Source organism: Larus michahellis, chromosome 1, assembly GCF_964199755.1.
Source record: "Larus michahellis chromosome 1, bLarMic1.1, whole genome shotgun sequence".
Classification (NCBI taxonomy): domain Eukaryota; kingdom Metazoa; phylum Chordata; class Aves; order Charadriiformes; family Laridae; genus Larus; species Larus michahellis.
In genome coordinates, this window is record NC_133896.1 from 188719275 (window position 1) to 188746775 (window position 27501).

The following is a 27501-nucleotide window of genomic DNA, read 5'->3' on the forward strand; positions in this document are numbered from 1 at the left end:
ATCTATATTTTACTAAGTGTGAATCTCTTTCCTCTGACACCACATTTATGCTACACAGTAGACACACCAAAGCTGCATCTATTTAAAAAAAATGGTTAAAAAAAGATTTTAAAGCAATATATATTTTTGGAGCCACTATTTTATGCTCTCAGGTACCACTTAGATAGCAAATAGGACTGTGTTTAAGGGTCGAATAGGGAGTTTTATCACATCATCAGTGTTTTCTATTTTTTCACCACTTTTTTTTTTCTATTTTTATTTTCTAATTGGAATGGACACAAGGAAATGAAAGCACAGACTGTAAGCATACCTGAAAGTGGACTCAGATGATATTTAATGCTTTTATGTTCTTTTTCATTCACAGTCTCTAATATTTGATGAAGTTGACCTGTCAGATGCCAGTGTAGCTGAATCGAGCACAAAAAATGTCAACAACAGCTTCACGGTATGGAACCATTACAATACTGGTCTTGAAAGCTGTGGATAGACTGTTACTAAGAAAATCCAGAATCCTCTGAGTTGTTTCTTGTTTTTCTCTAGTTGGAAATAAAATATGCTTTATTTGGAAACGTATTTGGTATAACACATCAGAACAATATCACATCAGCTATTGATTTGTTTCTGTGATTTCTTTTTAGCAGGAATTAGAATGTTAGATAACAGTTGCTTCAAAAGATGATGATACAAGGCATTAAAAATTCAGCAAGGTTCAGTATTAGTACTTGGTTAGTACTTACTAGTACAGCTTGGTTATGTGCTGTAGTTTGTCTTTGAGGTGGCGTGCTGAATTGGTTCAAGTGTAGTTGTGCTATTCCTTTAATTCTCCAGCTGACTGCAATGGCATTGTTGTTCTTAACCTGCAAATCTTGTTATTCTTTATTAAAATCTTGATTTTCCACTTCCCTGAGGATTTTAATTTCACAGGTGGTCCATGTTGCCAGTGTTGGTTATTTCTCTCCAAGGCAGTCCACCTCGCTCCCAGGCAGTTACTGCACTAGTCAGAGCACTCCAAAGACATGTCTGTGTTGGCCTGGACAGTCCATCGTGTTATGTCAATCTAAGTTTCTTTACTAAGAATGCAATTAAAAAGACTACTTTGACAGAAGGTATTAGAGGAGGGGGTGGTTGTGTGAGGTACCAGCTTGCCTTTTGAAAACGTTCTTTCTGTTGCTTAGAAGCTCTGCTTCTGCCTTGCACCTGGCCAGAAGTAAAGCTGTCATGCAGGTGTGAGGATAGATGAGGAATAATGAGGCATACAAAGATGATGAGTTGAGGATCCCAGCAGTCATTACTGTCACTTATTGTTCAAGACAGGATATAAGGCTCAGCATCCCCTGAAGACCCAGAATTCCTTTACTGTAGCCTCCATTACAGGAAAAAGAAAATTAAGAAAACTCTGCCAAGACTACCACTAAATCAAGTCCCTAAGCACCACATCTACGTGAGGTGGTGACTCAGCCACTTCCCTGGGCAGCCTGTTCCAATGCTTAATAACCCTGTCAGTGTCAAAATTTTTCCTAGTACCCAGTTAAACCTCACTTGGTGCAACTTGAGGCCATTTCCTCTTGTTCTCTCACTTGTTACTTGGGAGAAGAGACCGACCCCCACCTCTCTACACCCTCCTTTCAGGTAGTTGTAGAAAGCAATAATGTCCCCCCTCAGCCTCCTTTTCTCCAGGCTGAACAACCCCAGTTCCCTCAGCCGCTCCTCATAAGACTTGTGCTCTAGACCCTTTGTGAGCTTCATTGCTTTTCTTTGGACACACTCCAGCACCTCAGTGTCTTTTTTGTGGTGAGGGGCCCAAAACTGAACATGGTATTCGAGGTGCCGCCTCACCAGTGCCGAGTACAGGGGGACAATCACTTCCCTCGTCCTGCTGGCCACAGTATTTCTGATACAAGCCAGGATGCTATTGGCCTTTTTGGCCACCTGGGCACACTGCTGGCTCATATTCAGCTGTCAGGTAACAGAATACGTCTCAGCTGTCAGCTAACACCCCCAGGTCCTTTTCCACTAGGCAGCTCTCCAGTCACTCTTCCCTGAGCCTGTAGTGTTGCATGGGGTTGTTGTGACCCAAGTGCAAGACCTGGCACTCGGCCTTGTTGAACACGATATAATTGGCCTCGGCCAGTCGATCCAACCTGTCGAGATCCCTCTGTAGAGCCTTCCTACCCTCCAGCAGATCAACGCTCCCGTCCAACTTAGTGTCATCTGCAAACTTACTGAGAGTGTACTCAATCCCCTTCTCCGTATCATTGATAAAGATACTGAACAGAACTGGCCCCGATACTGGGGAACACCACTTATGACTGGCTGCCAACTGGATTTAACTCCATTCACCACTATTCTTTGGGTTCAGCCATCCAGCCAGTTTTTACCCAGCGAAGAGTATGCCTGTCCAAGCCATGGGCAGCCAGTTTCTCCAGGAGAATGCTGTGGGAAATGGCGTCAAAGGCTTTACTGAAGTCTAGGTAGACAAAACCACAGCCTTTCCCTCATCCACTAAGCGAGTCACCTTGTCATAGAAGGAGATCAGGTTAGTCAAGCAGGACCTGCCTTTCATAAACATGCTGACTGTGCTTGATGACCTGGTGGGCCTATATGTGCTGCGTGATGTCACTCAAGATGATCTGCTCCATAACCTTCTCTGGCAGCAAGGTCAGACTGACACACCTCTAGTTCCCTGGATTATCCTTTCTGCCCTTCTTGTGGGTGGGCATCAAATTTGCAAACCTCCAGTCAACCGGGGGGACTGATAATGTTACTATTGATCACTGAATCATGAAATAAGACATTCATCTAAATATTAGGATAGACTAGAGAACTGGACAATCACCAACCGTATGAAATTTGACAAGAGCAAGTTAGAGGTACAAATTGGGTGATGAGAGGCTGGAGAGCAGCCCTGCGGAAAGAGATCTGGGAGTTTGGCTTGATGGCAAATTGAATGTGAGTCAGCAGCCAAAAGGGCCAACACTGTTCTGGAGTGCATCAAGCACAGCATAACTAGCCAGTTGAGGGAGGTGATTGTCCCACTCTACACTGCACCGGTGTGGCCCCATCTTGAATACTTTGTGCAGTCTGGGGCATCTCAATATAAGGACATCAAACTGTTGGAGTTAGTCCAGAGGAGGGCGATCAAGATGGTGAAAGGGCAAGGGCAAGACTTATGAGGAGCAGCTGAAGTCACTTGGCTTGTTCAGCTTGGAGAAAAGGAAGCTGAGAGGTGACCTTATGGCAGTCAACAACTTCCTCAAGGGGTGCAGCAGAGGGGAAGGTGCTGATCTCCTCTCTCTGGTGACCAGTGGTAGGACATGAGAGAATGGAATGAAGCTGCGCCAGGGGAATTTCAGGTTGGAAGTTAGGAAAAAGTTCTTCACTGAGAGGGTGGTTGGTCACTGGAACAGGCTTCCCAGTGATCACAGCACAAGCCTGTCAGAGTTCAGGGAGCATCTGCATGACGCTCTTAGTCATATGGTTTAGTGGTCTGGCAAGGAGCAGGGAGCTGGACTCAATGATCCTTATGGGTCCCTTCCAACTTGAGATATTCTGTGATTTTATAATCTTGATGTAATTTTGTGGGGGGAAGAAAAGTGTTTTGGGTGGGGTTTTTTTCTTTTTTTTGCTTTCTTTCAGTGTTTGGTGTTTTATATCCTTTATAATCCTTTAGGCCACTCAGTATCTCATTCTTTGCCAAAGGCATGTTTTGTATCTAGTATCAAGACTTCTGGGGAACATGATAGCGAAAAAAGAAATCTCAGGGGCTACAGCTTTAATGGCTTTGGAGACACTATTTATTTTCATGTCCTGGGTAATTTAAGGCAAACAGTGTTTTCTCTAAGGAGTCTTCAAATTAATTTTGAAAAATTATTTGGATTTATAGCTCTCCTGGATTGAAGTGTCATCTGATTTGACAGTGAAATATGGTAATAGTTGTCATCTCGCTAAATCTTGTGGCTTTTTTCTTTGTGTTTGCCTAACCCAGTCTCCCAGCAACACAGCTCCGTGAAGTAAGACATCTCTGGCCTCGCCTGCACTGGTTTGGAGTCGGGGGGGTGGGGTGGGTGGTTAGCTTTCCAGCAATACTCCTTATAAATAAAAGGAAACATTTCTTTTTGCCTTTTTTCCCCCTTCCGTCTTAAAAAAAAGACAATCCAGCCTTTCTTAAAATTACTTTTTTTTCCCCTCTATGTTTTAAGCGCTCTGTTAGCATTCTCTTTGTTAAAAAAGCTTTCTCTAGTTAATGTGCTCCTCTTGTTTCTTTGTCCCAGTAAAGAATATTTTTAACACAAAGTTATGTAGGTGGAATAAACACCAAATGACCATTTTTCCAGGGAAGAACACCTTTAAAAATGTACATTAAAATGGATGAATTTATTTTTTTACAAATCCTTTTGTCATTTCACTTAAATCCCTTCCCTCCCCTCAGTCTCCCACCCCCTGTTTGTAGAAGCTACTGGTATGCCTTCTTTTGCCCTTTCTAGTTTGTCTGTTTGGAGACAGAGGTGTGCGCGTCACGATTTTCCATGCTTTTTTTTTTTTTTTTTTGGATAAAACTCAAGTCCTAAAATTAGTCGTAACACACAGATTTAAGGTTGAGTTTATTTGTAATGCACATGCTTGCAGAATATTTTATGTAACTAAATATCAGTGTTTATTCACCAGAATTACTTTTCCTTTCTTACTACAAACAAATCGAGGTTAAGGGGAAAGTTGAGATAAATAAATATCCGCTAATTAAAAGGTGAAGCTGCTAAAGTTAAACCAGTGCATCTGTTTCAGTTTTTTCTTTATTGCTGATGATACTACCTTTCAATGAACAACCAACTCATTTCTAGCAAATAGTTCCTAGTGCACAAGCTTACGCTAGGGTGCCTTGTAAGAGATTATAGGCGCGTTGTAGAGGCTATTAAATACAGAAAAAGTTGTCCCTTGACTTCAGAATCTTTATAGGAGACCCTCAAGGCCAGAATCTTCCTACTTGATTGTTAGATACCAGTCTCCTAAGTCTGTGAGGAGAGAGAGAAGAGGTTCATGAAAGCAGTTCAGCCCACCAAAGATGTGCATCAGTCACATCAGGAGCCCATGAGGGCTTCTGCTCACCGCACTTCAGTGGCGTGGGTGGGCGCTGAGTCCTTGTAATGGTGTTGGGTATTCCGTGAAATGTTTTTTCTATAGCTTCTGCCTCAGAGGGTGATTTGTGTTGCCTCAGCACAACCTGAGGAGTGTAGTTGCACAGCATGTTGCCTCTGGGGGAAGACTTTGGGGGTGAATCAGTCTCCCACCCTTATTGCACGCAAGCAGATGGGGCTGTGACCAATTCTGCTGACAGCTGTAATTCCTTATGCGTTTTGGTTTGTAGGGATGGAAGATGGCTTGTTGATATCTCAAGGGCATTTAGAAAACTCTCTTTATTGTTTCCAAAACAAGACTTGAGACTGAATGTGCTGAATAGTTCTCTCTGGCATGCAAGCATGGGCATGTGGAATATTGGTGGCATGCTTTTGTCCTAACAGATATAAGGAATGGGATTTTTAATTCTAAAGTGATTCTTGAACAGGCATATTCAATTAATGAGGTTATGAATTTTGACAGGTTAGCTTTTGGCTAAGGTTTCTACCTCTGCCTTGCTTTTGGTGATGAAGAACTGATGCACACTGATGAGGAAGAAAATCTGTAGATGTTAAGCATACTGGTTTTCAGTTGTTGAGCCACATGGATGTATAAAATGCCCTGGGTTATTATAAATGTGTCCACCTAGAGTCTCATGTAAAATGCATAGGCATTGTGTGGCAGCACCTATATTTAATCTATCCAAACTGATGTTTGAAACATTTAATTCAGTTGTGATTTTTTTTTTGTGATAAATGTGATGGAAAATAATAATTTTCGGGTAGAAATACTGGCTTTGAGGCATTACTTCATGTAGCTGGCTTTAGACATTTGATTTGGATTAGGCCAACTTCTAGCACCTATAAGAACTACACAAAGCCACTCAATTTCTTACTATATGTAGATTCAGAAAACTGAAAATCCTGGCTAGATTAATTCTGCTGTCTAATTGCGTCTGAGAGTAGCAGAGGAAATAATTCCACTGTCGTTCTGGAAGGTGCTCTCCAGCGATAGCAGAATTAACATACTAGATGATACTCAGGACGGGGATTCAGCTTGCCCTAACTTCAGGGTGAGACTCAATGATGGGTTTATAAACCCCTAAATTTAGGTATTTAGGATAAGATTAATAGCTCCTCAAAGTAGATTCCTGTAATCGCTCAATTCAGTATAGACTCCACTGATTATTAACTAACTCTCCCTTAGCTACGGTAGGGGCTTTGTCATCCAGGGCATGTAACATGTAGACCCCTGCTTTAGGCTTTCTGAATCAGGTGCTGTATCAAGTCCTTTTTGTTGAATATGCATCTTCTGAAAGTGGTCATCTTGGGAGGGAGGAAGCTGCCGTAGGCAGATCTGCTGTCCTGGAAAGCCTACTGCAATTCTTAGTAATTAGAAATTGGCTGGAAATGAGACTTTATATTCCAGCCAGTGACACTGATTACTAGGATTCTGGGTATGCTTGCAAAAATGTCTAATATCATAAATTTTTGCTGATTTCTTGGTTTTAGAGATGCTATAGACCATATAGACCATAGAGATTATTTATTCTGTGAAAAAATGCTTCCTTGGAGAACTCTTAACGTTCTGGGCTTTAATGAAGTATTCTCACCTAGTGTTACGAGGCAAAGGCAGCAGAAACCTATCAACCGTCTGTTCTTTATTTTAGATTTTTTATTACCTCCTTTTGATTTGACTATTTTCTAAGGTAAATAATGTTTGTAAACATTTTTTTCTTATACTCTTACCTGTTCTTGCTGTTCTTCTGACTATTATTCTGCAGCATCATCTTGTAAGTGAAGTGACCAGTTTGGCACTTGGGAAGCACAAGTCATGGATATTTGGGACTATTTTCTAAATTAACGGTCATTTACATTCCTTATGGATCCCACATTTTGTCTGTTTTCTGCAGCAGTAACAAATAATGCATTTTTTTCCCCCCTCTATAATGATGCAAAGATCCTTTTCCTGTTAATTTGGAGCTCTCTGTAATTCATAAATACTTCTATGCTTCTGTGGTTTTTCTCTGGTGTGTATTTCTTTGTTCTTATGAACACTGGACTTTTTCAAGTCACTGTACTGCCTGTTTAATACCTTGCTTGGTTCGCTATGAAGTGCCTTGGTGATCAAGGGGGGAACTAAGTAATCAAAATTTTGTGCTATCTGTAAATGTTCCCATATCACTCTTTTACACTTTTCTTCCAGTTTAAGAATTACATCACAAAATTTTTTAAGAGAATAACAGGGTGCTTATTATCTATTAGTCTTTTCCCACATTAAAAATTCCTGTTATTCCTTCTTAATTTTTTTATGTCCCTTAGCTTTTCATCTCATCACATGATTGGGACATAAAAATAATTGGTCTTTTTGGTTCAATGACTGAACTAAAAATAATTACGGGTCAACCTGATGTTTTAACTTTCTTGAACAGAAGTATTAAATTTAGTTCAAATTAAAGGGATTAAATTTTGTTTTAAAGTATTTTTTTCATATTATATAAAGAAAAAAACCAACATGCATTGCGTTTCATTAAAGTTAGTCTCTGAATGTAATTTTGTTACAAAACGCTAAAGTTTTTTTTCCTCTGATTTCCACTTTTGTGGTTAGACTTATCAGTTCGCTTTGACCTGAAAACAGAGGGTTCTGCTTAATATGCTTTTAAACAAACAAACAAAAAAAATCATCCAGTTGTCTGCGATTTCCTTGATATTCTGTAAATTTGGATAGATATTGGAAAACTAAACACATATTTGCTGATTTTCCTTCAACCTGTTATTTTGAGATGATTAGGTATTTCTTATAGGTTAGTGAGGCTAAATGCTCCCTTGGAGCAACTGTGCTTCAACTGTGGTTAAAATTTATATTGTTTTCTTCCAGTTTATCTTGTTTTCTTCCAGAACTCTGATTACCCTACTTCCTATCCATATTTCTGAATGTAGCGTATCCTACGTCTTGGCCGGGGATGTAAAGTTTACTGGACTATAATTTATGTGGAACCGGCTTAAAGCATAAAACCAATTCTTTTCATCTTTGAATCCTCCTATACAGACGCTGTTTTTAATGGGAAGTTGCCCAGTTGTACTGGAAACTCAATTCTTGAAATTCATCAGAATTTCAAGTTAAATATTACAGCTAGGCCTGAAAGCGTATTGCTTTTAGGAGTTTATTTCAGCCCTGCTGCTTCTGACATCAGTCAGCTCTCTCCTCATCGTTGAGATTAGCTGCTTCTAATTGATTTTAGAAAATTAACCTCTAATATTCACAATGGGCTTTGAAAACAGAATGCGTTGCCAGACCTTTGCAGTATGTTGGATAGGCAATGGGAATTTCTTAGACTTGGACATATTTTGCTTCCTTTCTTGCCACTCAGATTTTTTTCAGAGTTGTTATCGAGGCTTTTCTGTAGGGACTACCAGAACTTCAGGGAATGGGAGAACTGTTTAACCTTCCCCAAGCCACATCAAGAGGAAAAGAGAAGAGCCTTTTCCCAAAGGAGTTTAAAACCTTTCATCTTTGGGTTTGGGCGCTCCAGTCTTCTGTCTTTTCAAATATCAGAGACAAAGAGAGATGGTCCTAAAGCTGGGAATAATTATCCTAATACTGTTTTTTTCCCTATTTAAATAATCTATCATAAATTCAGTTTTATTACTGACTCTTGATTTGCCCAAAGTTCAGGGTCTTGAGCTTTATTTAAGTGTGGAAAAGATTATGGATTCTAGTGGAGGTATTTCTCTGATGCCATCCCGCTTGTTTACAAAATCCAATTTATTGCAGTTTGATCTCAGTGGACATCAGGAAATGGTTTCTTTGCTCATAGCCTCAAGCCTCTTTCAGATGCTATTCTACCTCAGTCTGTTTTTTCCGAAGGCCACTCACCTAAAGGTTATACTGACCTTCTCTGGGCTTTATGCTGCTTCTCTTTCACCGTATTTCTTATTTTTCTAGTTTGGTGAAATCATCTGTGTTGGGAGACCTCTGACATCAAATAGTCAGCAACCACCTTCAAGGCTTTGGCTTGTTCCAGATTTGGGTGATTTCCCCTGGTTTCAGCTATTGTTAAGCAGAATTTTTTCACTGTCCTGTTCTTAGCCTGGATGATTAAACTTTCCATTCTGCTCTGTAGGAATACTCTGGAGCACATCTATCTGCAATTTTATTTCTTTGTGAAAAAAAGTATTTTAAGTGAATTTCTACATACAGTCTCTGCTGATGTTTCCTTCAAGGGAGACACTCTTGCTTGACTTCTCGCTTTAACAGACCACAGGGACACCAACGGAATGGATTTGTGTTTGGAAACATGTTTCTGTTTCTTGAGAAACTTACATAAATGGCAAATTGCAATTACTCGTTAAATGTATTTAACTGAATGCAGTCTGGTGTGAACACTCTTTAGTCTACTTGAACCTCAGCTATTGGTGTATCTTAACTCAATTGTATACTAATATAATAATACAATAATAATAATACCAACAGTTGTGATCTGGGTATGATTTAGGAGCTTATGTTAGTATTATGAAATTCTTTGTGTGCAGGAAACCAAAAGAAATATGGGTGAAGTGCTATGTACTGTGTGTGGTGCTATCCTTAGGATTCCTCTCGACGTACTTTACATCAGATTTATCCTTTAGGTGTGCAATAATTTCCTGGGTTTGGGTTCACTTTGAAATTTCCTTTGCGTTCCAGTTGAGTGTAAACACTGTGTATATATTGATGATGGTGGGAGTTCAGACACATTTGTAGATGTCTTTAAGTAAAGTGCCTTCCTCTGAGAGCTGAATCCTCCTCCTAGAAACACTGTATTTCAAATTTTGCCCTTGGCGTTATCAGAAGGGTCAGTGCATGGCACTGTTTGAAGATGGGGAAATGGCATATCCAGATATTCCCCGTGCCCCATTTGCAGTCTAGCACTGGAGTGACATCCTTGAAGATCCTGGGGCCTCTTGTCATCTCTGGGAGGTAGAATATGGCTGGAAACAGTTCAAGTTCCTGAGGTGGCCTCACCAGCGTGACTCAGCTCTGCACAGGTAGCTAACTCTTGGGATGGATGTAGCTTTTCCCTGGTTGTGAACTGTCTGCTGTTTCATACAGATGCTGATGAGCCTCTAAATGACAAAGGCTTCTTAATGCTCCCAGCCCGAGCAATACCCAAACCACAGAAAGAGAGGGGAAGTGCTTTGTATTCCATTTTGTTCAATTTTCCACTCAGTGTTGGGTTTTGTTTTTTTTTTCCCCTATATTCAGGCGGCCTAGAAACAAAACAAAAACTGAAATAGCAAATTAATATGCTGCAGGAAAAAAAGAAGTTGGAGAGACAAAAGCAATTAGTGTGCACTTGTGATGCATTTAGGTTTTTTTCCCTCCATTTAGCATTTGCTCGTTTTCCCCCGCCCTCCGACAGCGACAAAAAAAATGTAATGAAGCTGAGAGCTCTTTGGGTAGCTTTGGGTGTGACTTTCAAGTTTTAAGCTCCTTAGCTCTGACTTGATGCACTGTCTCCCTTTCCCTAGAGTGTGTGAAGACGTTGAAGCTTTAAGTTTCATTATGAGAAAGCAATAAAACATTTCAGCTGTGAGGCTAAAATCCATAGATAAACCGCTTGGGATTGAGCTATTACAACAAAGCTGAACGCTTTTCAGAAGAGGGGATAAAAAAGGGGGTGCTTAAAAACGTGACCATTCTGGGCTGCATTGTACGTTTGGGTTCTAGTTACATTGACGTGGAGCTTGTTTTCCACAAATTTCGAGCTTAAGCAGAAACTTTGAGAACAGCCGAAAGCAATAGAGACAGAAAATGTCTCTATTTCTTCCTTCAGATTTCTAAGAGTTTCTTTAATTTGTGGAACCCAATAAAAAGATTTGCATGGAAGTAAATGCCTGAAAAATACCTTTTAATTCCCTGTCTGAACTCATAGTATAGCACTGATGAAGGCCTTGGAGTATTTGGAGAACGGGCACTGGTCTGTGAATTACTGCAAAAGGATTGCCAGATTTTGTTCTTCCTGCAGTTTTACACTTACCTATTCTCTGACGTTTCTTTATCTTCTTGCTGTAAAAGTGGTTAAAATACCTGGAGAATAATTACCAAATAATTTTATAAACAAAGTCATTGGTGTAAACACTGAATAAATTTCCTGCTTCTGGTGAACAAGGATCCCTGGCTTCAAGCAACTGGATCATGTCGAAACAGGCATCTGTTATTACAGATGAAAAAAATAGTCACTTGCTGTTTTATTTGGTATAACTTTGCACCTAATGCCATTAAATATATAACTAAATGTTTTCCTTTAAGTACAGAAGCCGTGCCATCTGATAGATGTGTAACGAGCTTGTGAAGCCGGAGCTAGGGGCACAGCAGTGCGAAGTAATGTGCTTAACAAATCTTTATGTAAGGGCTTTAAAGAAACGTGCAGGCCTTGAACTATAAATAGCAGTTTCCAGTTTACGTTTACAAGAATGGTTTATTGGTTTTGCTATATTTAAATACTGATTTAAGATAAATTTCTAATTCTTCGGTCCAAATTCATGGAACTTTCCTACCCTGCTTCTTGTAACTGTCTCATTATAAAGTTATACTTGAAGGAATAATATTTTTCTGTTAGCAGTTGGTTGATGTTGGATACATGAGGTCAAATTTGGGGAACTGTAGATTTCTGACAAAGTGACCTTTGCTGGATACTTTTTGCATCTGTTTTATAGTTCGAGGCTGGACAGTTTTACAGTTTAAGGATTACTTGATTTACCTGGATTCTGTTTTCACAGAATCACAGAGTGATTTGGGGATTGGAAGGGACCTCTGAAGGTCACCTGGTCCAACCTCCCTGCTGAAGCCCGACCTCCTAGAGCAGGCTGCCCAGAACCACATCCAGGCAGCTTTTCAGCCTTTTTTTATCTCCAAGGATGAAGACTCCACAACTGCCTTGAGCAACCTGTGCCAGTGCTCAGTCATCCTCACAGTAAAAAAGTGTTTCCTGATGTTCATACAGAGCCTTCTGTTTCAGTTTGTACCCATTGTCTCTTAGGTTGTCACTGCGCAACACTGGAAAGAGCTTGGCTCCGTCATCTTTATACCCTCCCTTCAGTTATTTACATACATAAATAAGATCCCCCGAGCCTTCTTTTCTCCAGGCTAAACAATCCCAGTTCTCTCAGCCTCTACTCGTATGTCAGGTGTTCCAGTACCTTCACCATCCTTGCAGCCCTTCCTTGGACTGTGTCCAGGATGTCCATGTCTGTCTTGTACTGAGGAGCCCAGGACTGGACACAGTACTCCAGGTGCGGCCTCACCAGTGCTGAGCAGAGGGGCAGGATCACTGCCATTGACCTGTTGGCAACGCTTCTAATGCAGCCCAGGATACCATTTACCTTCTTTGCCACAAGTGCACGTTGCTGGCTCATGTTAAATTTGTTGTCCAATGGGACCCCGGGTACTTTTCTGCCAAGCTGCTTTCCAGCTGAGTGGCCACCAGCAAATGTACTGGTGCATGGGGTTGTTCCTCCCTAGGTGCAGGACTTTAGACTTCTTGTTGAACTTCATGAGGTTCTTGACAGCCCGTTTCTCCAGCCTGTCGAGGTCCCTCTGGATGGCAGCATGACCCTCTTGGCGTATCAGCCATTCCTCCCAGTTTTGTGTCATCAGCAAACTTGCTGAGGGTACACTCTGCCCCATCATCGAGATCATTAATGAAGATGATGAACAGGACTGTACCCACTATTGACCTTTGGGGTGCACTGTTAGTTCTTGGCCTCCAACTAGACTTTGTGCCACTGATCACTAACCTCTGGGCCCAGCCATTCAGCCAGTTTTCAGTCTGTCTCATTGTCTGTTCATCCAACTCATACTTCATCAGCTTCTCTATGAGGTCTTAAGCGATAATGCTGAAAGACTAACTGAAGGCAAGGTGGATGGTATCCACCTTTGTCTCTTCATCCACCAAGCCAGTCATTTCATCATAGGTTCTCAGGTTGGTGAAGCATGTATTCCCCTTGGTGGATCCATGCTGACTACTCCTGATCACTTTCTTGTCCTTCATGTGCCTGGGTGTATTCTGGGAGATGCTTTTCATTTTTGCTAGATGTCGTGTACGAGGCAAGGCCACCTAAATTAAATGGCTGGATTCCACTGCAGAGCGAAGTCAGAGTAAACCATATACCTGTTTCTGTGATGGAACCACTTTTCTCCTGCCTTTTAGTTAAGCCAACTTGTCCTGGTGTACTGGTGCAGGAGATGCTGTGTGGGACCAACCCTTTCCTTCCCCCTCCTAAGAGTTTTTATTGTGGGGGCCAAAACCACACATTACTTCATTACTTGTGAGCTTGGCAACAGTGAAATAGGAGAAGGCCAGCAAAAAGAGGGAAGCAACGTTTTAGTGGAGTAGACAGAGCTAATTGTTCTGATTATAAATTCTGTATTGTACTCAGGCAAATATAATAGCCATTTATTCCTTGCCTTGCTTTTAAATCCTCCCTTCCCTTTGTAATTTATACTTTTGCCTGGCTTGGCTCATCCTGAAAAATAATAGTGACGATTCACCATCAAGCACCAACTACACCTTTGACAGTGACAGTACTGTTACAATTTATTTAGTATCCTGAATCCAAGAAATTAAAAGTACTGTGGAAAGCTGCCCAACTGTTAGCGCTGTGATTTTTGCAGGCAAGTTCTGCTCTGGGTGCATCAATGACCCCAGCAGTCTACTCCCACCACTGTGATGGAGGTGCAATCATCGGTCCCATTCATATGGACCCACCTGCACGAGGGCAGGGAAACGGAGGGGCGGACAGAAAGCAAAGGAGGCATAACGTGTTATCGCGGTGTTTGCCAGAACTCACTCGCCAACGTCTAGTAGCACAGAGAAGTTACAAAGCATTAAATCTCTTACGTTCCCGCCCCAGGCATCCGGTGCGGTCCCTAAGAGGAGGGGTGGGGGTACTCTCTCTCGTTATATCACCCTCTTCATTAGTTCCAGAAAGATATTTTAAAAATATCTGTTCAAAGAACAGGAAAACCAATTCCCCACCCGTTTTAGATTCTAAGTGTTGTTTCTACATTACTAAGTCAATTCAAGATTGGCCGTATAAAGTGCTATTAGTGTAATGCCTGATAATAGTTTAGAGCAGCAGAAGGTGCATTCTTAATGCAAATATCATGTTGCAGGAAGCGGGGTGCTCTACAATAGCTGCTGTGTTGCTACTGAGATGTAGACCATTATTTTCTTGATTAGCAAATATAGTGTCTGCATTTTTCTTTGAATCAGTAAAGGGAACCAGAAATATAGCCACCGACTTTTGGGAGCTGTATTTTCTTACATATTGCTGATAGGCTAAAATATGTTAAAAATTAGGCAGTAGGCTTTAATTGAACTGTCTACGATTTTATTTTACAGGTCGTAACTCCAAAGCCAGTGTGCTGAAGGCATGTTATTGGTAAAGTTAGCCCCTTTGAAAGCAAAAGGTGCTTTCAAATGTACATTGAATTTAATGGCAATTTTATTTCCTTTCAAGATGTTAAGCTTGTTCCTAATAGGTGCTGTCTGAAAAAAAAGTTGCAGTAGTGGCCCAAACTTGACTGTGTAATTTCGTGGAAGTAATTTCTAGATGTGTGTGTACATATATGTGAGTATGCGTATGTTTTTAGAAGCCAAATTCTTACAGTGTCAACATGTGTGAAAATCCCAATTTATGACAAGACCTATGTGGTGGCAGACTGAACAATGTCCTCTTGGTCTCTCCTTCATTCCCCACTCAAAAAGCTCCCTATTTTTCTGAACAGAACAGGAATACTATCTCAGTAGTGGGCCATTTTTATTCCTATCCAGACATTCTTTATTCCCTATGATGTTTTAGGACATGTGTTGTTTGCCTTCAACTTTTAAGACTGTATGTGCTCACTCTTTCCCCATACCTACTGTGTTAAAAACATTTTTTTTATTCCCACTACCTCAATTTCATTACTTTCCAATACACTGCAGTATCTGGCTTTGATAACTCTCTCTTCCAAAATCAGCAATGACTTCTTCTTGGCTACTTGACAGTGGTGAAAATTTTTGAAGTAACTTAATCTTCTAAATTAAATCCGCTTGATTTATTTATTTTTAAGGCCTTTTGTCTGTCTTCATTCTTCTTGATTTGTCTCCTGCTTTGTCAGCGTGTGAACCATTAGCACCTGGGTGCATCCAAGATTTAAGAGTTCCCTCATCCTTATGTTATCTTGATGGTCTTCCATTGATCCCTGTGACACTTCCTTTCTCATTGTATTAAATGATTTCTTCTTGTCAGTTGAGGGTTTAGCATATTCAGAGTGATATCTAAATAATAATATTTGGGGCAGCGAGCACCGATTTAAAAAAAAAAGGCAATATGTAATAGAAGAAAAGATACTGACTTTGGTTGGTAGAAGAAAAGAGACAAGACTTTGAATGTGACTACATGCAGAGAAGATTACTAGTAAAATCCAAATTTACATGGCTGGAAAATAGTTTTAAGGACAATTAAATCCATTTTAATTTTGAATATGTCTGCATACAGGTTCAACTGTCTTTAATGAATGCACTCTAAACATCCCACTTAAGTCAGTAAATCATAACTTTCTGTTAAGCATCCATAAGAAAGCATGCCTTCTGTGTAAATAAGAAGGTATAGGAAGTCATTCTCAGTTTAGGACAAGCAAGAGCAGCTATACTGAGTTAGTGTAAAGCTCATAAAACCCATACTGAATTAAAGCAGTATAGTAGCAGTAGCAGGTACTCAAGAAAGGAGTATAAGCCGCAGAGCATGGACGGTGATTCTTCCTCTTGTGTAACTTCCCAACATTCAGTCATTGGATTTTGAGGACTTGCTAAGTTGAAGGTTTCCGATATTGTGTTTTACAGTATATGATACATCTGTTTGTGATGAATTCGTCAACTAACTTTTTAGACATTTATACTTCTGGTCTTCTCAGCATCCTTTGGGAATGCTTTTCAAGTATAAATAATGCATTACATTCAGGAAAAAAACCACTCCTTGTTATTTGTTAATCGTTTCTTTGGTTCCCTGAGTTCTTATGTTAGGTGAAATACCTAATAAATAACAAGAATACACCTTCTCCATGATTTTGTAGGCTGTAATAGATGAGATATAACGATAGATACAAATGTCATGATAGATAGATAGATGTAACAGCTGGGAACCTAAACTTTTTTTTAAGAAAAATTCAAAGCATGATCAGTATTTTTTGCATATCATGCTTTTGTCTTTTTTTCATGTTATCATACATCTTCTTGAAGTTTGTTGTTAAAAATATGTAAATCAAAGACAGTATGTAGTTTAGTCATCATGTTATAGATGCTGTATTTACAAATACGTCTTCCAACTTTCCACTTTATTTTTATAGCAGTAATAATAATTGATCCTCCATTCATATGATCATCAGTATATAATTTAACTTATAGACTGCTGAAATGCTCTTATTAAGTTTATTACGCTCTGAATTTAATGAGAAGTTGAGATATGGGAATTTCTTATATGTTTACGTGCATTAGTTAGAGATGTTTGGTGACATGATTTGGTTGCCGACACATGGGTGTGTAGTACCTTTTGAGATGGCCTTTGGTGTCCCACCTGGCTTATTTATAGCTGCTGTTCTGGGAGTTACGGTCCTCTGTCATATTTACCTGCCTGGTGACAATGCCTTAGGTACCAAAGGGCATCTCCACTGGCACTAGATAACGATGTGCGAACAACTGAACTAAGGCCTTGACTTTGGGAGGGGATTTCTGCCATCAGTATTGTTAAGGACATGAGTAATATAAATAACTATGACTTGAAAAGATTAAGATTGTCAGGAGTCCTCGGCAATAAATGCAGCTGTTGTTGCTTAATGGCATTTCACAACGTCTGCTTACAGGTTAGCATCAGTAATGAGCGTGGGGGAAGGATGGATGCAAAATGCAGAATTTTGGGTGGACTTGTCCTTACTTAATCCGTCATGCTATATAATAGGAAATAATCTGCTGGGTGTATTTGCCCAAATAAGATTTCTGAGTCCCCTGAAACCTGGAAATTCCAGCAGAATGCTGATTGTTGTTGGAGCCAGGGTTATATTATGATTTAATGGCTTTTCTGGGTTTCATTTGATGACCTGGCCTAGAAAAACATTTTGAAGTAATAAAGCGTCTGTTTGGCTCCAAACTAATGAGAGAAGCATTGCTCTTTGCATTAACTGTTCTTTAGGAAGAGCCGCGGAGAGCTACTAATAAACCTTATTAAAAAGCTTAAGCAAGATTGAAGGAAATAGAAAACAGAGAAACTATTCCATTCCATGTGAAGTGAGTACATTTAAAAAAAAAAAAAAAACAAAAAACAAACCAGGAAAAAAAAAAACCAACCCAACAAGCCCACAGGGTTTTTGCCTCCCCTCCGTGTGACTCGCAGCTTGCTGCACTTCACTTACAACATTGCCTCTGAGATATGTTAAAGTGCAGCTCGGTTTAATGAAGAGGTGGATAGGACAGATCAAGGCTAGAGACTATTTACGGCAGAGACTGGGTAAGTAAATGCAGCTGTGGATAAGCGTTTACTAATATTGTGCAAATGTTACAATATCGGGCCGGTAGCATTTAAAACAATATTCAGAACCCTCATTTTTTGGTGGTCCTTTCTTCGTTTTACTGAAGTAATTTGCAAGTGTGGGTGGTGCAGACTATGCGATAGATTTATGCATAAGACTGATACAGGATTTAATTTTATTTTTCAGACTTCCTATGACAAAACAAGTAACTTTCTTTTAATTTCATGTACTTATTTTGTTTTAAATTCTTTGCTATGTAACTGCTTTGTCTATTTTAGTGCAGTGCTCAAAATAATTTCAGTGGGAGTTAGCTGATAGTTTCTGGTGCCTTCCTGTTATTTTAATTATTTTTCTACTGGTGAGGGAGGGCGGAAAAGAGCTTATGGTCTGAACCTCCTAGATACTGCATTTTCAGATTTCTAGAACCCAGCACCAGACCACTGAAAACTCCCCAGCATCAACTTGTTCCAGGAATTTGTTCAGCCATCCTAGTAGGATATGATTTCAGCTGTTTGCTTTTGTTCTCTGTGTCTTTTTAGAAAGATTTGTATGTGTTCTTATACTGAGATTTATATAGAAAGTTCTGTTTTAAATTTACGCATGTTTAAATTTCTGTAAATTTAATACCAATATACAAGATAAATATGATGAAAGCTTCTGTTGTTGTTTAAGACTATCAGGCTTTTGCTTTTGATATGTTTTTGTCTCTAGCAATTGGAATGGACCTTGCAGTTGCTGTAATGCTGTTATGAAATAAGATTGCAATCTTAGTCAATTAGTAATTTCCAGAACGGTTGTTTTAGCAGTTTCGGCGCCTGCCATTTGGGTATTTAAATGTCAGTGCATAGACAAAGAGCTGAGAAGGAAGAATGATCAATATAGATTCTAAAGACCTATACTGAAGCCTGATTCGAATACTGGGAACTGAAAAAAGAAAAGCAAACTCCTTCGTTGTTGGTAGTGTGTTAAAGAAAATATTTTTAAGCATTTAATATCTTGTAATCTAGGGCGTGTTTTCCTTCTGCATCATCTCGCAGGAAAGAGTACGTTAAATGTTACAGTCTATCATGATTTTTTTTGTGTTTGGATTAATCGGAATGCGTTATCTTTTTCAGATAATCACTCCATTTAGGAGGCTAATATTGTGTGCTGAGAACAGAAAAGAAATGGAGGACTGGATAAGCTCTCTGAAGTCCGTTCAGTCCAGAGAACACTATGAGGTAAGCTGACATCCCTCTTGGTGCAACCTGTTCTAGCTCAACAGATCAAGCTACAGGACACAGAACTGGAATATTCACCCTCCTTAGCGTGAAAAGTGTGTCTAATGTCAGAGTGAAGATTAATGTTAAGACCTAGTAGTGAAATGAGAGCTTATTGTCACGCTTCTGTTTGGAAGTTTGGAGGGAGAGCAGGCTAAATACCCTTTGGAATATACTTTTGGTGAACATTGCATTGTCGTCCCCTGTAATGTGGAACCGTAGGTAATTTCAGTCACTGTAGCTGTGTTCTGTACTTGCAAATTTGTCTTAACTTCTCCTTTACTAGACCGCACAGTTTAATGTGGAACATTTCTCAGGGATGCATAACTGGTACGCCTGCTCCCATGCCCGACCTACCTTCTGTAACGTGTGTAGAGAGAGCCTCTCTGGAGTCACTTCTCACGGCCTGTCTTGCGAAGGTAAAATAAACGCTTTCTTCCCCCTGTTTATAATGTGGACAGATGGCTAGAAGTTTAAGGCGAGTAATGATTCTGAAAATAATGAGTAAGAGAAAAGCCCAAAGAGAGACATATATTCACTAGAGTGACTTTCTTTTGGGCAGAGGGACTGGTAATGGGCTTCATGTTCCAGGTGCCTTTTTCTAACTCGTCTCAGTAAAACGGTTCCTTCTGCTGCAGCGACCAGTTTGGAATGTGTTGGGTGGACAGGTTGCAAGAAAAGATAGGATTTCTGTGATTTGCCCATCAAAAATGTGAAACAAAATAGTTTTACTGGTTTGCAGAATCAGCATTCCTCGGGAAGAAAATCATAACGGTAATTTCTGACCAAAATCTGTAAAAATTCTTGACACTTTGTTCAGCACCATGACCTCTTCCTATCCAGTTCTTGCTTGCTCTGTTGCTGCTGCTTGGTCCTGCATTACAGGCAGGACAGATGAGGACTGATTTATTGGTTTAAAAATTGTCTCATGCAGTGAGGGGGTAGAGATGTAGATGCCTTCGCATTTTTGATGGCTTAAGAGATGAAATAGAGCACAAAGAAAAAGAAGGTGTGGCTAAGACTTCAACACTAAGCTTATCTGGAGAAATGGTGCTTCGCAAACAAATATTTATAATAAACCTGAAACAGGTTATTTATTTTCTGCTGCAAGTTATGTGAAAAAGGGGTAACAAGTCTGCCTGTGTTAGAATCCAGCAGAAAATAAAGCATCCGTGTGACCTTCTCATATATATATGAAATGTGGAGATATTTAATTACCAAAATAGCTAACTGTCCAGAAAAGAGTTAAAATTACACCATTCAAAACTTCATTTTTTGGATGCACATTACCCAACCGCTAATGCCTTTCTGTTATTGATGCTGTTATAATACTTGAGGTCTGAGCGTGATAATGTGTATTAAGGAACTCTTACGAAGCAAAGAGTAACCCACTGTCCTGAATCGTCCGTGTTTTTAATGTAGCTAATGGTGTAGTTGCCAAGGAACGGGATGAGCCCGTTTCATAGAAATTAGAAGTAGCACAGTTACTTCCAGCTTCTCTGGTGTATGTTTTCCCCTGCGTATAAGTCACTTGGACAGTTTTAAGGCAATTATGGTATTTTCAGTGTCTGATATTGGCAGATGGAAGTATCGTCCTTAACTAAAATGCAGTTGTATTGCCTCTGTGTACAAATAACAGTTATATTTGCTCAGGCAAAGGAAAGACTTCTTTCATAAAGAATTTATCCTTTCAGAAGTTAATTATAGCTATTTTGAAAGGCTGTTTAGCAAGAATTATTCATGTAAGGTTATCAATGTTGATGGTTGTAGTTAATCATCTTCTGGTTTTTCAGTGTCTTATTGTGCTCCTAAGTATGGTTTTAATTTCCAAGGTGTTGGCGTTAACTTTACATTAAGGAAGTTTCCTTAATTTCCCGATTTGGACTTTGTCACCTTTCTGCATAACTTATTGCAAACTAATGCTAAATTTATCCACGTTTCTGATGCCACTTGGTCTTTCAGCAGTTTTTACGAATGGCTTGTGAAGGTAGTTTGGATTTGTTTTCACTGGTCCAGTTTCATAAATGTGTATAAGCTGGATTGGTTTATATGTAGATACTGTGATATTCTTTTATCTATTAGTAAGTTTACCTCCTCTTACTTCTTAGCTACTAGTTCATATCTATTTTCTTTATTTTTTTTCCAAGTATTTTTTAAAATAAAAAGGGAACTTTAATTACGTGTCTAATCTAAATCATTTGACAGTTGACTCTTTACTGGTATACTCATACTTTGTCCCCCGTTCTGTATACCTGTAAAACCCCATGTTAGTCATCCTTAATTTTTTCATCCAAGAGGTGTATTTTGGTTTGATACTAGTGCTTTCTCTGAAATCCTTATGTGACTCAGTTCATATTTATTTGCTTCTGCCATGTGCACTTCTAATGCATTTCACCATCTATTTTTTTGACTTACCCTGTCTTAGCAATATACACTGTTTGAGGAGATGATGGAGGAAGTATGGAGTCTCAAGATTCCCCAGACACGTTCTGTGCTACTTCTTCTCATTACATCTTTAAAAAACCTGTTTAAATATTCATGTCTGGCATTTGAAACCTCCAGCACCGCTTTACACTGGGAATCCATTTATATGTGTACTAAATTCAATTATTTGTGTGGTCATTGATCCCAGGCTATTCTATTATGTCTTGTATTGAGAAGCAGGAGAGGCTTCTTCCCAAGAGATATTGGAGCTCTTCCTCCTCTCAGTGCTTTGGGTTACTGGCATGTCGTCCCAAAAGCACACCAAGTAATCTTGAAAGTAGCTTAGAGTCTTCGTACTCTTTGTGGTCTGATTCTTGGCTGTTAAATGAAGATAAAAATAAATCCCATTGCTGATATTTTGCAGTTTACCATACTTTAGAAGATCAGTTCTGTAATATTTTATTCTCTCAGACCTGCTGGTCTCCAGCAGCATTACACAACTGTTTTTTTCAGCCTGGCCACACAAGCAGCCTCATTTCTTTTGGAGGTAACGCGGGTGCCTTCTTTTTTTCAAGGCAGCTTCGCTCCCAGTAGCCTTCAGCAAAGGCTGACCAAATTAATTGCAGGCCATCCTGAAGGTATTCCTGTGTAGGAAAAGAGGGTATGTCAATACCTTTGCTAGGGAAAAGACTGTAGTGTGGACTTGCGTCTTTTTAGAAGTCAAAGAGTCAATATGTGTATCAAATTGAAGCTATGAATTCATATCAAACCGGGCTTCATTCTTTCTACTGCTCAAAAAACTTTAAAAAAATTTAATCGTACACTCCTTTGAGATGCAATGCTGTTCCTACCACTAGTTCTTTCTTTTGTGTCTTCTCAAAAGTTAATCTACTTTTCAGATGCTGTCTGTGTGTTGTGTTGCTCTAGCTAGCTCTAAAGAACTGATCTCCGCAACATTCATCCACAGCCTGCAGTAGGACAGAGAAATTATAATTTTTTTGCTTTGCTTTGGAAATTACCCTAAACTAGCTGAATGAAGTAAGACTTTTGTTCTTCATGCTCCTCAAAGGTTTCTCTTATTCAGAGTTTAGCTTGCTGTATGCGCAGGAGTCTAAGCCTAAGAAGTTGTCAGGTAAGCACAGGGATACGTAGAATGTTTAGGCAAAGAAACCTAAAGAACTATAGATCATTATCTACAAAAACACTTTCAGAGTTCTCTAAGCTCAATTATTCTGTATTAATACCGCATTTCTATCCAAGTCATTGCCAGTGGAACACTGCCATTATGATTATTCTCAAAGATGTATTTGTTCATGTAGTGTTTTCATTATCATGACTGAGTCTTGATTCTTGAATATGAAATTATATCTAATAAGCTGGAGATTGCAGTTTAAATGAGACTCTTTCTCCTGTGCTGAATTGCACAAACAAACAGTATTGAAAGTATTGAAAAGTATTCGAAAGTATTATAGGAACACTTTAGGATCGTGAAATCAAGCAATAAGAAAACACCGGGATTAAATTACCTCTGCAAATGCACTTTGTGCACTTGGCCTTTTTTCATTATGATTGGGGTTTTTTGCCCACAAAACCCCATTCTTCTTACCCACTGCATAGAGTATTGTATGTGCACAACTTGGGTAGTCCTTGCCTCCAGGATTTTTGCCACATTTTCTTTCTGCACAGGCTGCAGAGCAAATAGTGAATGGGATAGAAGGGGTGTTCATTGTTAAAAGATTTAGGAGTAATAGAAAAGTGTGTTCTGTGACTTTGTATCGCACTGTGCCCCTCTGTAATCCCGGGGAAATCACTTAAATAAGAGTTTTGATCAAATCAGTAATAGTTTGTTGTTTATAATCTGGGACTTGTATCACAGAAATGCTGAATTTTCTGTAACTGCAATTAGTTGAAGCTGTTCTGAAGTCACTGGTACTTTGGAGATACACAGTATTGAAAAAAAAAAGGTCTTCCATTATAGTAGTAATGAGCATAATAGGAGTAGTAGTAATAATGTTAATAATAATAATAATAATAATAATAATATAATATATATTATATAATAATTATATAATGTAATGATAATTATAATAATATTTATAATATTATAAAGGCTAGGAAGAAATTAATATTGTTGTCTAGAAAGCAGTATTTCATTAGCTTTTGGTAAATAAAGCAAATACCTGTCGAAAATTCTTACGAACCAGAATATGACTCAGCTGCTTACTTATCAAGAACCATCCACTGCATGCAGCGACTGAGGGTCCTATTCTCAAAAAGTGTGTGATGATATAACTGAAGACTTTACACCTGCGTAGAGCAGCTATATTGCAAACCTGTATCGCAAAGTTAAATTGCATGAGTGACTTAACTTCACAGTGCACTCAGTAATATTAAATTAACTTAGAGAGTTATTTATTTGGGTGAAAATAGTAAAAACTACCAAGAAACTGCTCAATGTTATCCTTTGTAACATAGACATAAGCTTCAAATAGGAGTGAAGTTAGGTTGCTGTTTCAGTGTGAGTCACTCAGTTTTTACTGTGACTTGCCCATCCATCATGGGATAGTATTCTTGGAAACAAAACAGCAGGTTTCTTGGAGTACCTGAAGACAAATCCTTCCATCTTGACAACTTAAACTATAGATACCAGCTCAGGGTTCTTCAGATCAGTTTCAAAACTTTGATTTTTGGCCTTTGAAGCTGGAAAAGAAGAGTCTGGGCCAGTTCTTCTTTAAAGAATACAGAAGAGAAAACTCATCATAAAATAGGTGGAAGAGGGGTAAGTTTAGGGAAAAAAAAATCGAGTGTCTTGCCAATGTAGTTAAATTAATTGCTGGGTGGTTAGAATGAAAAGCCTTTGAGACAGACGTGTTCTATGATGAAGACGTGTATTTTCAGTGCAAGAGATCCTATGATAATGTTCCGTAATGTTGACTTTTCTTCATTATAGTTAATAATAACTCAGGATTTAATCACTGTGTCTGACAGCAGATGTTGGTACCACTGTGACAACTGTTTGCCAATTAAGTGGTTCTCTTGGTTGGCTTTCTGAGAGACCTGCTTCATTTTCCAGCTAGAAATATTTACACAGGAAATTCAAATTTTAAATAATGTTCTATGAATATTCTAGATTGGGTTTCACTAATTTTTTCCTTTTTTCAGCTTTTAGCTTTCATTGGCGAAGTAATGGCAACTGATGTCTAGCAGTATATCTGCGTCTTTCTAGAAAGATTTCAGATATCAGACTGATTCATGAATAGGATGCAGTATCATCTGAAACAAAAGAAATTAGGGGGTAGTGGTAACTAAGGTTGAGATTTAATTTAAAATTTTCCTTCCTATACCTGTCTCTTCTGTACTGCTGTGTGTTTTGTTCAGAAGTTACCTCTGGTGCAGAATCATAGAATTGCCTAGGTTGGAAGGGACCTTTCAGATCATCTAGACCAACCATCAACCTAACTCTGACAAAAACCATCACTAAAATATATCTCTAAGCACTATGTCTGGGTGTCAAGGTCATCATTTTTCGTAATTTTTAATGCTCAGAGTAACATGAATTGTTGTTAGATAATATTGGGGGTGCAGGGAGGTGACATACAGAAAGTCGAATCTGAGATTTGTTAAGTTATATACTGTAACCACAAAGCAAACATTAGCTGTCACTTGCTATCCGTGGTGTGGCTTGCTGCAGCTCTTCAGATCCCAGGTTTGACTTTGTCCTTGCGTTGGTGAGTGAGCAGAGGTTGAATACACAGCCCTGAGATCTAGTTGTGCCATAGCTCAATAGGATTTGGAAATTCCCTTACTTTGCTGTGCAGCAGTCATTTGGGGTTTCCTACTGCCCCTCATCCCTGATTTCACAGAATCACAGACTGACAGGGTTTGGAAGGGACCTCTGGAGATCATCTAGTCCACCCCCTGCTGCCAGAGCAGGGTCACCCAGAGCAGGTTGCACAGGAATGCGTCCAGGCAGGTTTTAAATGTCTCCAGAGATGGAGACTCCACCACCTCTCTGGGCAGCCTGTTCCAGTGCTCTGCCACCCTCAAAGTCAAGAAGTTCCTCCTCACGTTTAGGTGGAACTTCCTATGCTCAAGTTTGTGCCCGTTACTTCTTGTCCTGTCACTGGGCACCACTGACACCATCCTCCTGACACCCACCCTTTAAGTTTTGTTGTATTTTGATCTGCGTAGCAAAGACAAATGTGTCTCATTTATGAATATGAAGGTGGCATATCTTCTCCAAAACATTCAAGTGGCAAAACTGCTCAAGGGCCGTCACTTTTGAAAATACAGCCTTTATTTCTGTGCTTCTGTGAGAGCTGACTGCTTTAGACGCTTGGAACCAGCTTAGGTTGGCAAACACACAATGTGATGCTGAGCTATTTTGAAAATGCGAGCCTAACCTGTTAGTACAGTAATATGGGCTATTTGCACAATTCAGGCCTATGAATGCTACTTTTTGAAATACCGGGGGAATTACTGTAAAAACAACAAAATTCCTTTTTCTGGTTCCTTCTCTTTCTTTGAGCTAAGCACGTACTTTCACCCATCTCCCAGAACGGGGATGGTTGCTCTCAAACTCAGATGTTGCTTACATAGTCTCAGTTCACTTTTTAAATTGATCTGGCAATGTATCTGTGGAATTAAAATGAGAAATTTATGATTCACAAGACCTTTTGTACCATGGCTTAATGTTTTTAATGGTGGACAAGCAATGGGCCAAAGCTTTTAATAGTTTCCAGTCAAATATTTGTTTGAAAAGAGACTACTACTTCTGGTCTGCTGGCTAGTTCTCATAAACCTTTAATGGTCTTTGCCAAAATAATTTGTATAATGCAGTCTAAATAGAATGATGTCATGCAGTTCCAGTAACAGAAATACCCACAGTTGTATGCATCAGTCTGGTATAATACGATATCATTAACTAGTCATATTAATTGAGTTGAACAAAATACAAATAGTTATTAGATGGTCAAAATGTCTGCCGGTACTACACACTTGTGCTGAGCATTCCAATTAGTAGATTTTTTTAATAAATGATCCAGTAAGACGTCAGGCTCTTCCTCACTTAATGTAACTTCTTAGAAAATATTGTCACCACCAGTATCCTGAATAAATATATCACCACCTAACCCTTCGCTTTCTCAGCTTCTGGGAAAACAGGCATGGGATGGTGCCCAAAAGGGATTCTTTAAGCAAAGAAACAGAGCTCCTGAAGCAAAATGCTTCTGTGAAACACTCTCCCATCACCCCCTGCAAATTTAAACCAGGTATCTGAATAGAAAAGGTAAAAACACAGGAAAAGATATATTTGTACCGTAGTACCTTGCATTGCACCTCAAAAAAATGGGGACCAATGTGGCTTTGAGGACACGCTTAACATGGGCTACAGCTAAACAGTTAAACCCAGTTTAGAGAGTTAAAGCTGGACTGATTATGACCTGAATTTCCTTTTAGTTGGGTTGTGTCATGTGTGCAACACTAAGTGACGTGTACTTACTTGGCTGTTATATGGAATATCTGCGTTTAATTTGTTAAAAGGTTGCTGAAATACAGCCAATAACATAGTATCCATGCTTATGTGTGCCTTCCAGTGTGTAAGTTTAAAGCACATAAAAGATGTGCTGTCCGAGCAACGAATAACTGCAAATGGACTACGTTAGCCTCAATTGGAAAAGACATCATTGAAGATGAAGACGGTGTAAGTACTATTCATATGTGCAGTATTTTCCAAAGCTGTTTCTTCTTTGTGGGGGGGGGAAAGATAAGCATAGAAATATTGTCATATGGCCCATTGAAGTTAACGACAGGTGGCTGCATTCCTCAACACCACTTTTCAAACATTAGCGTGGTATTTGGAACAGAAGTTACATTCCTGTCTCACGAGACAAGTTGGGTATCTGTGGGCGCTAGATTGCAGCTGTGTTACAGGACTTTAAAGGCCGCATGCAGAGAAACTCTGAAGCTGGAGAATTGCTCCCAGAAGTTCCTACTGCTCTTAAGCAAAGGTGGTATTTTATGCTGTTACCATGCTGTTTTGGCAATCTATTTTGCGTCCTCCTTACCGGTAGTTATTCTCCAGGAGGCCTGCTTGGAATTCACTGAGGTATGGATTTTTTTTTTTTTTTTTTACTAACGAAAGCAGGAATTTTAAAATTAG

General features: G+C 39.4%; 1 protein-coding gene across 7 annotated transcripts in view; it reads left to right on the forward strand.

Annotated features, from left to right (window-relative positions):
• DGKH (diacylglycerol kinase eta) overlaps positions 1-27501 on the forward strand; it is a 166829-nt gene that overhangs the window by 91775 nt on the left and 47553 nt on the right. For 4 of the 7 annotated variants that reach the window (XM_074564792.1, XM_074564811.1, XM_074564785.1 and 1 more), the window contains exons 4-7: positions 365-445; positions 18774-18878; positions 19204-19336; positions 26936-27042. In XM_074564792.1, the coding sequence (XP_074420893.1) occupies positions 365-445; positions 18774-18878; positions 19204-19336; positions 26936-27042 (426 nt within the window). The remainder of the gene's footprint in view (positions 1-364; positions 446-18773; positions 18879-19203; positions 19337-26935; positions 27043-27501) is intronic. The other 3 variants (XM_074564839.1, XM_074564820.1, XM_074564828.1) reach the window with 1 other exon arrangement.